Source organism: Daphnia magna, unplaced genomic scaffold, assembly GCF_020631705.1.
Source record: "Daphnia magna isolate NIES unplaced genomic scaffold, ASM2063170v1.1 Dm_contigs112, whole genome shotgun sequence".
Lineage (NCBI taxonomy): Eukaryota > Metazoa > Arthropoda > Branchiopoda > Diplostraca > Daphniidae > Daphnia > Daphnia magna.
Genome location: NW_025533126.1, coordinates 59682 through 72587, shown reverse-complemented (window position 1 = coordinate 72587; position 12906 = coordinate 59682). Strand labels below are relative to the sequence as shown.

Below are 12906 nucleotides of genomic sequence, written 5' to 3'. Positions count from 1 at the left end.
CTCCAAACCACCAAGAAAAATGGCAGAAGGGCTCGACGAAAACCTATTCAGCCTTAATTTTTTTTCAAAAGAAGAGCTGCTGAGGTTCGAACACGTGTGGGGGAAAGGATTTTGTGATTTCTCGGAGGAAGAAATCTCGGAAGAATTCTCAAAATTATCCACCACGCCGCCTAAAGACAATCTCGACCGGGAATGGGACCAGCTCTATACATCCAAGGGCGCCCCAGCTGCATTCGAACCAAAACCGAAGACGCCAACGGACGAAGAGATCAATGCCGAAGCGACCTCGGAAAACCCCTACGTTGAAGAAGAGTATTACCGGAAACATCGAAGCCTCTCCATCCGTACTTTCCACAAGCATAAAGCAGAATGCGAAAAACATTTAGAAAGAAAAAAGAAAAAGTTGAGACCATTTGGAGACGAATCACCTTGCCCCGACTCCTACTCTCTGCCAAACTTCAGCACCTACGAAGGCATGAAATGGACAGATTTAACGCTTGAACCGGTTACGCAAAAGACGGATGATGACAAACGAGAGAACAAAAGAAACGACAGACGAGTGAGAAACCTCTACGAAAGAAGCCTAAGAAACCTGACCTTATACGGCCACAGGAGTAAACCATTTTCCTTGCTCACCCAGAAACTGTACCGTTTTCTTTTTCCATTGACCTCATGTTTTTTTCCCTGTCCCCCTACAAAAGAAAATATGGAAAGCCCCATTTTCTCTTTTCCCTCTTCAAAATATTAAAAAACCTATCATGGCCAAAATTCTTCTCCTAAAGAATAAATACACGCCATCCAACACAGCGGTAGCAAATACGAAATTCATTTATCATAAATATGAACGAAATATCCTACCTATTCCATCCTTCTTTTCTCTCTCCAGAGTTCTCACAAAATTCTCCCTCGCTTTTACTAGGGGCAGTAGTTTCAACTTATACAAAAACTGTAGAAATGACCTAATTCGTATACAAATTTTACCCCTAGAAATGATTCTATACGTCACCATAACTCTGCTACTTTCATCCACGTCGGCATTCCAAACCTTCGTGTGTAATTGCAAAAACCCGATCAAAACCGAGCACCTGCGACTTCAAGACAACGACTGCCCCGCTATCTTGGAACCGGCACAGAAAAATGTGGAGTATACACAGAGTTGAAACGAGCTTCACGAGAGCTTGAGCTTTAGCTCAAAAGCTCACTCATTTTATGAGCTTTGAGCTTGAGCTTCGCTCTTTTTGAAAAAGTGTGAGCTTGAGCTTGAGCTTTTGCCTCATGAGCGGAAGCTCACGCTTGTGGCGCCATCTAGCGGTCAAAATTGGAAGTGGTTGCCGAAATGAGACAAGTCTCCACGTTTGGAGGTGGAAAGCTGTCAGTGCTACTTGCTAATAGCCTAGCCTATACTAGTTGCTTATGCTTACAGTTACAGCTTAGTGATTGAACTGAACAAGTAAAAACATAAACTTGTGAGTTGTGTCTTAAATATCGGTTTTCTATAGTTAATTGCTTAATTCACACTAATTTTTGTTCAAATTAAAACCAGGAAATCTGAAACTGAAAGTCTTAAACTCTTTAGAGAGTAGAGACTAATGAGAAATGGCGTCAAAAAAGCGAACAGCTTCTACAAGTGTACAAAGTCAAAGTCATGTGGGTGCTGTAGGTGGTGCTGATCAAGTGGATTGTGAAACTGTAAATGTAGAGAATAATGATTCTGGCAGCGATGAAAGGTAAAGACAATTAGACAAATTTATTGATATTAGGATTTAGGCTATTGCCCTATTGACTGACTTTGAGTCTTTTACTTTTGTGTTTATTACTGAGGGGCCTGATCACTGAGCCTGATGATCGACTGATTTTTAACATTTTTTCTCAATTTCAGCAATGAGTTCAGTGAGAATAACAGGCATAATGAGACCCCTGCTAGTACTTCTGCAGGACATCCATGGACCAAAGGGACTATTGAGCTGCCAACCAAATTCTTCCAGTTCATCGAGCTTACAAAAAATGGGAAAGGGTTTTTTGTTAAATGTTTGAAGTGCCACGAGTTCAAAACTGCCTACAACAAGAAAGGGAAAATAGAGTTGTTATCTGTTACCAGGAACTCTGTGTATAACGCAAGAAGACATATGGAGGTAATATCTCACTTTCTTTCATAAATCATTGATGGTCTTTAATTGTAACTGATGAGCATTAAATTGATGTTTTTTTACATTATAGCTTAAGCACCCTGAATGTCTGGAAGAATTCAATTCGCTCTGGTCTGAAAAAGGAAAAGACCTCAACAAGACGAACAAAAATGCTGACAAGTCACAATTGAAGCAACCTAAAATAGTTGGACATTTATTGGATGGCACTTCGAGATTTAAACAGATAAGAACTCAGGATGAATTAGATAAAGCAATTTTGGTAAGTCACTTGCACTTGTCTCAACTTAGTTTAAAACCTATGTTTCATTAATTCAAATAAGTTACTGACTGATTAAATTTCTTTAGAACCATATCATCACTGGTCTGCTTCCTTTTAGTGAAGTGGATAAAGAGGGGTTTAAGCAGCTTGTTGGTGGCTTGATTGGTCCACTGTCAATCAGAAGTCGCCCGTTCATGGTTAAACTTTTAAATAAGCAGTATCAACAAAGTAAGGAAAATCTGATTTTAGAACTACCAAAAGCCAGCCATGTGTCAACAACAGCTGATTGTTGGACGGCTCATCAAAAAAGTTTCCTAGGGATGACGGTTCATTGGCTGGATGTGGACGAAGTGACTAGACAAAGCGCTTGTCTTGGCGTCCGCCGAATTTTTGGATCCCATACTTATGATGTGCTGGCCAAAGCAATTTCAGAGATGCATAAAGAGTTCAAAATCTCCGCAAAAGTTAACCTAACTATTACAGACAACGGATCAAACTTCTTGAAAGCATTCCGGATGTTCCAAGCAAAAGATGCTGGAAATGAAAGAGCATCTAAGGAAGCCAGCGACGAAGACTGTTTTGAAGAGGAAGAAGAGGATGATTTTGTCTTAGTCGACATCGGAGAAATAATTGAGAGTCATACTTGTACGTCGGAAGCAAGAGTCTCAAATGGAAGCAGCGGAGGACAGATGGATGGACTTGAAGATGGATCAGACCCTGACGATGAAGAGGAGGTGGAGCGCATTATTCTTCCTCCACATATGCGCTGCACTTGTCATACGCTAAACCTCGTTGCAACCACGGATGTGGAGAAAATTCGTAATCGTCAATTTTTAAAGATTAAAAAATCTCTCGACCTCAAGTTGAAGAGTAGGGGAGAGGGGGGCTAGTTGGCAGGAGGGCAAGTTTGCAATTCCTAATTTAGAAGAATTGTGTGAAAGAGGTTTTATTGAAATAATTCATAGTCAAAGATGTTTATCGTGCGCACTTTTGTGCAAAGTTTTATAAATTTATCCCAAATAGTTTAGGAAATAGAAAATAACGAAATTTTTTGCGTCAAATCCACAATAGTTGCGTGCTTGGTATTCATCAATTTTATCTTTTCTTGGTATGCATATAATTTTTAAAAAATATTAGTTTTATTGAAAATTGTGTCCTCTATTGAACTGTAACAATGGATTTGTTTTAATCAATTATAAAGGAGTAATAAAAATTGTTATTTGAATAAACCCCGGGTTGGGGCAAGTTGATACATTGCAACATGGGGCATGTCGGCATAGGCATTATACATGCATATGTATAGTACATGGCCTGTCAAAATGTCAGGGAATTGTAAGTCGAATTTTTGCTAGATATGACTTATGGTGAACAGTGGTATGCATTAGAGACCAAAATTTGGCAAATTTTAAGTGTTTCACTTTATACGATGTTCACCTGTGAAATGTTTGCCTGAATTATGTATATTATTTTTTATTTTTTGCATTTAAGGCTATTAATCTTTATGTAAGTTATCACAACTTATTTCTGAGTTTCCCACTCTAAGATAACTATAGGATTTTTGTTTATTGTAATGTTATTCTAGCTTGTTTACAACATCAACATTTCACTGAAATCCGTATTTGAAATACATGGGGCCAACTTACCCCACTACCACTGCCAACTTACCCCGTTAGTGGGGCATGTAGGCAAATTTTTTTTAGCTTTTTGAACGTTGATTTCGATATTAATTCAACAACGTAGATCAAATTAAAAAATAGCACGAGAAAGCTGGTTATCTGAGCTTTCTTTTACAATTTTTTGGGTGTCAAAATATGAAAAATTAAAGAAACTAGAGAAGAAATTAAAAAAATTGTACCAACTAGCCCCACCCTCCCCTATCTGGAACAAACAACAAAGAAGTTCCCTTGCATCGGACTTCATCAAGTCAAAAATGGGCGAACTCTTCGTCATTTGCAATGCCACAAGATGGAATAGCTATTACGACGGATTGGTGAAAGTAGATCATTTCATTGATAAAAAAGACGAAGCCCTAAACGAAACATTCGAACATTTTAAAATTACTAAGCTGACTGCTGTCGAAAAAGACTTCAAAAAAAATTTTTTTTAGGGTTATGAAACCCCTATCACAAGCCTTAGACATTTTACTTCTCATTCAATCTGTAATTTTTAAAAAATGTTCTTTTGTTAACAGGATTGACAGTGGAGCTGACAGTTCACCGACTAGAAAAAGAGCAAGCAAAAGCTTCCTAAGTGCGCTTAAGAGAAGAGCATCTACAGAAGTAAACGAAGCAGACCGTTTTCTAAACGAAGGATCTCTTAAAGCCTCTCTTAAAGATTTGGATCGTTTTCCGACCATTAAGAAAATTTTTGTGTAAGTGTCTGCCTGCTAACAAGTTTTTATTTATTTGTGACATTCGTCCTTTTGGTAACAAGAAATTAAACATAATTTGAATATTCAGGGAATTCAACAGCGCGTTACCATCCTCCGCTGCATGCGAACGACTTTTTAGTACAGCAGGACTCGTCTTTGTACCGAAACGAAGTAATTTGTCTGATTCCAACTTCGATAAACTCGTCTTCATGAAACAAAACGGTGTTTCATCTAGGAAATGGAAGAGTTCTCCATCGAAGACTCATCAAAAATGATCAATGATTTGAACTTGGTGTATTTTATTAATTACTTTTCTCGGTCTATCCATTTGAGATTTGTCATTCCCATTCAATGTTAGACCATTGAGCATTGACCGCTTTCTCATGAAAGGAAATCTGAAAAAATACACCGTTTTGATTGTAAGTTGTCAAAGGTAATCTATTTATAAAAAGAACTTGGGAATGAGCTTGAGCGAACGTGAGCTTGAGCGAAGCTCAACTTTTTTTGTGCGAGCTTGAGCTTGAGCTCCGCTCACTTTTAGGCCGTGAGCGGAGAGCTTGAGCTAAGCTCACGTTTCGGTGAGCTAGTTTCAACTCTGAGTATACACTTTGGACGAACAGACGGAGCGGCATCAAGTTTCAAGGAACCATCTGTGGAAGATGGACTAAAATCAAACACATCACGACCGATTTTTTCGGCCAAAAAATTATCGTCCCCGAAACTATAGCCCTGGATACCTCTGTCGAAGATTGCAACATCATGGGAAAACTAAAAAAATGCGAAAACAGACAAATGCACTTTGTCGATGGGAAATGGACCCTCAATACAGAGCCACCTACCAGCGGCACCTGGTTCTCTACCGTTTCGCCCAGCGTGATCAACTGTGCTCTAGAAGACATCATGCTGATCCGCCAAGGAGACGACAACATTATAGACACACCTTTAGGCAAAGCTAACGTATCAACGGCTCTCATACACACAACCATCTTACTCTTATATGGGAGCGAGAGAGCGAGTCAGACGCAGTGACTCAAAGTTCCATTCTTGGCCCCCAACAAACAGGACATTTATCAAGCGACAACAGATCAAACAGCCCATTAGACTACATACTAAGAAGTCAAAATAAATTGGCAGCACACGTACAATTCGTACGGGATAAAGTGATCGAACAAGAAAATTATATGATACGTACGATAAGAAACACGCAATGTGAACTGATACAAACTAAACGCACACTCGCCATATCGACAGCACAATACGACGGTTGGCTAGCTGCAAATATACTGCAGCTACCGAAATGTATGACAATAAAAGCAGTAGGCCCTACCGTCTTGCTTGAACAATGTAGGCGAATGAACATCACCTTCACGACCGAAACCACACGATGCGGGCCGCAACCAAAATTCAAAAATTTTACCATAGCCACAAACGGCTGGGAACTAGCTACATATAGAGAGTGCTACTGGAGAGAGAAATACGTGAACTTTCACGGCAAACACCATGTCTATCGGAACGGCACTTGGACGAAAGCCGAAGCTACACTCATTCAACCAGAAAGAGACTAGCCCACGACTTTTCGATACGATGACGATAATACCTACGAGTATGAACCACAAGCAAATCCTGCCTATGATAATTGGGCGGGAAGCCACATGAATATCGTAGCTGATATCGCAGCCGCGATGGCCGAACAAAATATCAACGACAACGGCGGATCGTACCCTATTAAAACGCTTATACTAACACCGAAGGAAAAAGCGGACTTCTCAAATTATGTAACTTGGTGGGAAACAATCAAAATTATACTGGCACTTACAGGTCTCCTTATAATTCTCGCTCTGACCTTCAAGCTTTTGGATTGGTTCGGAATTTTTGAACTATGTTGAACGAATTGCTGCAAACCAACCCATCGCACACTTCAAAACATCCGCAGACCACAACGACGAAGATGCGAAGTCATGAATATCTCCGAACCAGTCGACCTCAGGCAGTTTTTGCCACCTTTGCAGTCGGACGTCTAAAAAAGATTACGGGACGCAATCTTCCGGGAGGGGGAGTCATGTAACGAAATCTGGCCTAAATATCTAGGCCAAACACCACGTTGTCATAATACAACAACACGTGTACGGGGTACAAAAACCACGTGCGCAGAGTACCACGTGCGGGGGTGACACGTGCGCGGTGTGCCACGTGCAAGGGATGACACGTGCGCGAGGTGACAAGAGCGCGGAATACCATGTGCGCGGGGGTAATGACACGTGCTGCAACATGACACCTCCCTAAGAGCGCGAACCCTTCATAAATAAACCTTTGTCTCACCGTCTGATAGTTAAATGTTTTAGTTACTTGTTTAACCTTGCCTAATATTATTATTTCTGCTAATTATCTAGTTTAGGGGTGGCTTTTCTACAGGGCCATTAACAAACCTCAAATTCACTTACTTCCCCATAAATTTCCTATGCAGCTATAATTCACCCTCCCCGAATTTCTATTTTACTCTCGTTAACTCTAGTTTAAATCCCTTTTAAACGACCTGTCAAGAACTGTCAACTTGACTCGGGGTGGGTTAACACGGCCCACATCTTCCTCTTGATTATGTAAAAGTAGGTCACGGGCCGGCTCGTTCGGTATATAAAGGCCATGATTTTCACCCCGAGCAGTCAGTCTCCTTTCGAGATCCCGACCACTCTTGGAGCCTCCTACGACCAGCCGTGCCGCCGTACTCATCCTATCGGTATGTTATTTTTATTCTAATAATTATTAGTCTTATTATTTGTCTTGATTGTAGCCCTAAATACACGGCATTCTGATAAAACGCCTCGTTCATTTAACCCTATATTTCGTAGAGTAAGATGACGCAATTGAGTATTACTCTACAACGACAAATTAAAGAGATGTTGGATAAAGACATCGCCGAGTTATCTACCTTTCCCCCGGCGGCTCCTGTTGCACTCATAGAAGAGAAAGGCGGAAGTTTACGATTTTGCTAGACTATCGTAAATTAAACAGCGTCACTGTAAAAGATTCATTCTCTTTACCAAGAATAGATACCACTCTTGACCAACTACACGGAAAAAAGTTTTTTACGATTCTTGACCTAGCATCTGGCTACTGGTAGATAGAACTAGAAGATTCAGCTAAAGAAAAAACCACATTTATCGTAGAAAATAATTAATGCCAATTTAAAATAACGGCTTTTGTTAGGATGGTGAGCGTTGCTATGGCAACCGGCTCGTCTGCTGGGTAAAAAACGACAGTCTTGAGGTTGCTACAGTTTGAGTGTAACGTGTCTGTCCTTGTGTGCGCGATACAACCAAGTTGATCATAACATGGCGTAGTTGGTAGGGTCATCCGATCTCTATTCAAGTTATTAGTTATTGGGTGTAAAAGAAAAGAAAAAGAAACGAGCTGACATTCCTGAGTTGTAGCCGAGTGATTCAAAATTACACCAGACCTAGGGAAGAAGAACACGCGCATCCGAAAAAATCCACCACATCCGAATGATTCGGCGTAATTACACAACTGAACGAGGGAGAATTACCCCTCCCGAATTAGGTAACATGTCGAATGTGGATGAAGAACGAAATGTTGTGGGCGCCCCAACAACAAGAGAGGAGGTACCTCCGGCGCCAGAGACACGTGGTTCAAACGTGGTCACGATGGAGATGGTACAGGCGTTGTTGGCTGAACAAACTGTCAAGCACGTGGTCGAACGAGCGGTTAGCTCACGCTGAGGAACTACGAAAAATGAACACCACGTTGGATGAATTGATATGCCGTGGGAGGGTGAATCATAGCGGCCATTCAGACGAGGAGGACCGTGGCTCTATAAGTAGACGCCGCATCAACGTTTTCAGTCTGAAACAACTCCAAGCGGACATTTCGTTTCGTGACTTCATCAGCTGGCGGTCTAAGTGGGATGATCTGTACACCTTAAAACACCTGAAAGAACATCCGTCGACGGAACAAGTAGCAGTTCTATGGATGGTCCTGTCGACCGGAATGCTCCAGTTGACGGAAATGGTGTTAAAAGTTCGACAAAATGGCACATTGACGCCGGACATCGTTCTAGACAAAATTCAACAATATTTGCGGAAGCAAAGAAGTGTGGGGTTGGATCGCGTCGAGTTCGATGAGTGTAATTAAGTGGCAGGTGAGAGCTTCGATCAATATTACATTCGTTTGCAACGTATTGCTGTGTGTGCGGAACTATGCTCTACTTGTTGGGGCACGAGAATGACAACCTGCATTATGAGTGGAATTTGCGACCAGGAAACGCGAAAGAAATTATTATCGATATCACCTTTCCTAAGCTTGTCAGCGGCGGTGGCACTATGCCGTAGTTAGAAGGCTGCCGGTACAAACGAGTTATGATTTCACCACCCGCAAGTAATGCTCCAGGTCAGTGGACATCCAACGAGTTCCAAATCTTTCTGCGGTGGTAGTCGTGGGCGTCATCGTTCACGAAGTAACTGCCGGTCATCGACATATGGCTCGGAGACTAACGATTGCACTAGTTGCGGCTATGCCGCCCACACCGCGAATCGTCCCTTATGTTCCGCGATTGGCAAAGAGTGCAAAGCTTGCAATATGGTAGGCTATTTTGCCACCGTGTGCCCTTCGAAAAAAGGTATCCCAGATTCAGGCTTCAGAGATCCACCACCGTCGAGTGCACGTTTCAAATATAGCAGTGTCCCGCCGGGCTCCGACTATTATGGTGGAATTGTTGAGACCAGATGGGAATGTGATTGCACCACTTATTGCAATTCCACCCTGTGGCGCGGAAGCAACAATCATGGGCTTCAAACAGCTCCGCCTTCTGGGTGAGGACGTAAAAAATCTCGATCACCGCGGTACTGATTAATTTGTGGCGGCAAACGGACTATCGTTGGAATCGGTTGAAAGCGTCACCGTTATCCTCAGATATGGCAAACAGGTTTCCACCACCCCAGTCATCGTTTGTCCCGAATACGACGGAATGTTGGTATCTTGGTTCACTTGTGTTGACCTTGGAATCCTCCAAAAGATTCTCCAAAAGATCTCCCAAGTACGCAGCAGTTCATCCGATGCAGCTTGCCCGTTTCCCTTCAATCCGATTGATCCTAGTCAGATCTCAGCTATAAATGAAGCAATGTTCTCGGTATTCTCGGATGTATTTGATGAAACGGGCCCACTAAAACAATTTGACGGACCGGCGATGACTATCGAGCTCAAACCCGATGCTATCCCGTTCGCTGTTCATGGGTGCCGGCCTATCCCATTCAAGCAGCGTGAACCGGCCAAGATTTTGTTGGACGATATGGTGGCCCAGAATATAATTGAACCGGTGATGGAACCCACCGGCTGGGTGCACCCGTTGGTGGTCGCGCTCAAAGGGAACGGAATAGTACGGATTTGTGTAATCTAACCCAACTCAATTGTCATGTCCGGCGCCCATTCCATCCTTTGGTGACCCCAAAAGACGCAGTTTCTAGTGTTCCCCCGTCCGCTCGGTGATTCTCGACATACGACGCTGCAAACGGCTATTGGCAAGTAGCGTTGGACCCCTCAAGCCAGCTTCTGAACAACTTTATCACTCCATGGGGCCCATTCAAATTTTTACGAGGTACAATGGGACTAATATCGACGGGAGATGAATTTTGTCACCGTATGGCGGCGGCCATCGACGGACTCCTCGAGTAACTAATGTCGTAGACGCCTTCTTGCTCTCCTCCGACGACTTCACAACCCACCTAGAGGACACATGGAATTTCTTGCACCGCTGCCGGCAACACAAAAACACTTTACGGCGTTCGAAAGTTCAATTTGCAGTGCCAGAAGTGAAATTCTCTGGATATCTGGTCGGTCGATCTGGCATCGCTGCAGACCTTGACAAAATTGCGGCGTGTTTCCAGCACCAACAAATATCACGGAATTACGTTGGTTTCGTTTTAATTACGGCCTTTCTTGGACTCGTGACCCATCTGGCAGATTTCTCGGCGGATGTTGCGAAAGCAGCGTCACCACTCCGCCCATTGTTTAAGAGTGGTACACCATTTGTATAGAACACGGACCATGATTCGGCTTTTCAGGCCATCATACCGCACTTACATAACCACCTATCTTGTCTACTTTCAGCCCTGATGCAAAACAGTGCTGCAGACCGATGCGTCCCGGAAAAATGGCCTCGGATTTGCGTTATTGCAACGCCAGGACGGCCACTGGGGGCTGATTCATTGTGGTTCGCGATTGATCAGCGACACGGAAAGTCGCTATGTCATGGTAGAACTCGACTTAAAAGCGGTAGAATGGGCCATGCATGAATGCCGATTGTACATCCTAGGGCTCCACCAATTTACCCTTATAGTCGACCACCAGCCCCTGGTAGCAATCTCGGACCGCTACACCCTTGACGCAGACGAAAAACCCCGCTTACAACGTATGAAAGAGTGCATTTCACGATTTATTTTCAAAACTGTGTAGCGCAAAGGCTCTGAACACGCCATTCCTGACGCGCTGTTACGTGCCCTGTCGACCCGTCCGGTGAAGATACGGCGGAGGCAGAAGATTCCGCAACTCACAGTCGTCACATCATACAGTGTCAAGCAGTGTCCATATTTTCCGCGGAAGGTTCGGGCCCTAGACATTTGGAAAATCCTATTCTAAAAAAATTGCAAATGGCAGCTCAAGCCGACGCCCAGTACCAACGTTTTCTGCAGGCGGTCGAAACTGGATTCGTAGGTCACCCGGATCGAACAGATGAGACCATCCGGTATTACTGGAAAATTTTGAGTGATTTTTGGTTTGACGACGGTCTGGTCTTATTTGGCAACCGAATTGTAATCCCCTCGTCTGAACGGCTGGCTGTCTTTACCGCCCTTCACGCATTACATAAAGGAATCGAGCACACGAAAAGACGGTAGTGGCAAACCTATGCAAACAATAAGAGATCCTGCCCAGCCTTCATAACCAGCCGTTGAGGTTCGATCCGGCCCTGTCGCGCATCTTCCAGGATACCTCGGCAGACCTTTTCAGCCACAAAGGAAACCATCATCTCATCTATGTGGACTGCCTGTCCGGTTTGCCGTCCATCCATGCATGGTACGGCCGTGATGTCACATCGGCTGATGTCATCAAGGCCCTCGTCGGCAATTTTGTGGACACAGGCGTCCCGGTCCACCGCCCGGACGGGCGGTGGACCACAATTTTTATCAGTGGAATTTCAAAATTTTCTCTCAAGATGGAGAATCTGCCTTCAACCTTCTACGCCGCATTACTGAAAGGCAAACGGTCACGCTGAAGCCGCCGTGAAGGCAATGGAAAAGATAATCATCACCACTTCATCATTGGGCCGGATTGAATCTGAACCTTTCATCCGTGGCTTATTGGAGTGGCGAAACACACCCAAGTCCCACGGCTTGTCACCGGCGAAAGTGGTATTTAGCCATCCACTCCGATCGCTCGTTCCGGCTTATCACCGATCGTATGCTTGGAAGTGGCTGGATGCTTGGGAGTTGTGCGAACGTGTGTCGGAGACCGAGAGGGAGCACCAGTAAGGGAGCACTACGACCAACGATCCCGACTCCTGAAACCTCTGGAGGTTGACTGCCCCGTTCGTATTCAAGACTCATCATCCAAACGATGGGACAAACGTGGAGTAATCGTTGAAATCGGTCCGAACCACGATTACCGCATCCACCTGCCAAGTGGCCTAGTGTACTGGAGAAATCGTCAATTCGTGCGAAAGGACTTCACCATCGATCCCGTACCACCACCAGCAATACGGTCGGAGAACACGACCAGGAAGAAGACACCTGGCCCGGTGAGATTTGCAGAGACGTCCCAAGCAGCCCCGAGGAGAAGCGCAAGAACAAAGAAACCATGCAATCATTTTATCTCGCAATTTTGATCCAAATGTTTACACATCTGATTGTCATGTATGGATATGATTTAATTAATCTTGAGGGGGGTTGTTAGGATGGTGAGCGTTGCTATGGCAACCGGCTCGTCTGCTGGGTAAAGAACGACAGTCTTCCCCGTATGAAAATGTAAGCTAGTCCCTTGTGAGGAACTAGGTAGCTGTCTGCTGTCATGCATACTGTTGCATAGATGGTTTCCCCTAGCATGGGTTTTCTCTGAAACATACTTGC

The 12906-nt window shown here is 43.8% G+C and overlaps 1 protein-coding gene across 1 annotated transcript; it reads left to right on the top strand.

The window, feature by feature from the left end:
• Nucleotides 1-1162: 1162 nt before the first annotated feature.
• Nucleotides 1163-3296, top strand: LOC116930490. Its single transcript, XM_032937889.2, has 5 exons — nt 1163-1466; nt 1544-1727; nt 1880-2132; nt 2218-2406; nt 2493-3296. Exons 2-5 carry the CDS (start codon nt 1597-1599, stop codon nt 3294-3296), a joined length of 1377 nt encoding a protein of 458 aa, XP_032793780.1. The 5' UTR covers nt 1163-1466; nt 1544-1596.
• The last annotated feature ends 9610 nt before the right edge of the window (nt 3297-12906 follow it).

Coding starts and splice junctions, on each gene's coding strand:
- LOC116930490 (XM_032937889.2), top strand. CDS start 1,597: ATGGCGTCAAAAAAGCGAACAGCTTCTACAAGTGTACAAAGTCAAAGT. Junction 2,133..2,217: donor ACGCAAGAAGACATATGGAG/GTAATATCTCAC, acceptor TTTACATTATAG/CTTAAGCACCCTGAATGTCT. Junction 2,407..2,492: donor AATTAGATAAAGCAATTTTG/GTAAGTCACTTG, acceptor AAATTTCTTTAG/AACCATATCATCACTGGTCT.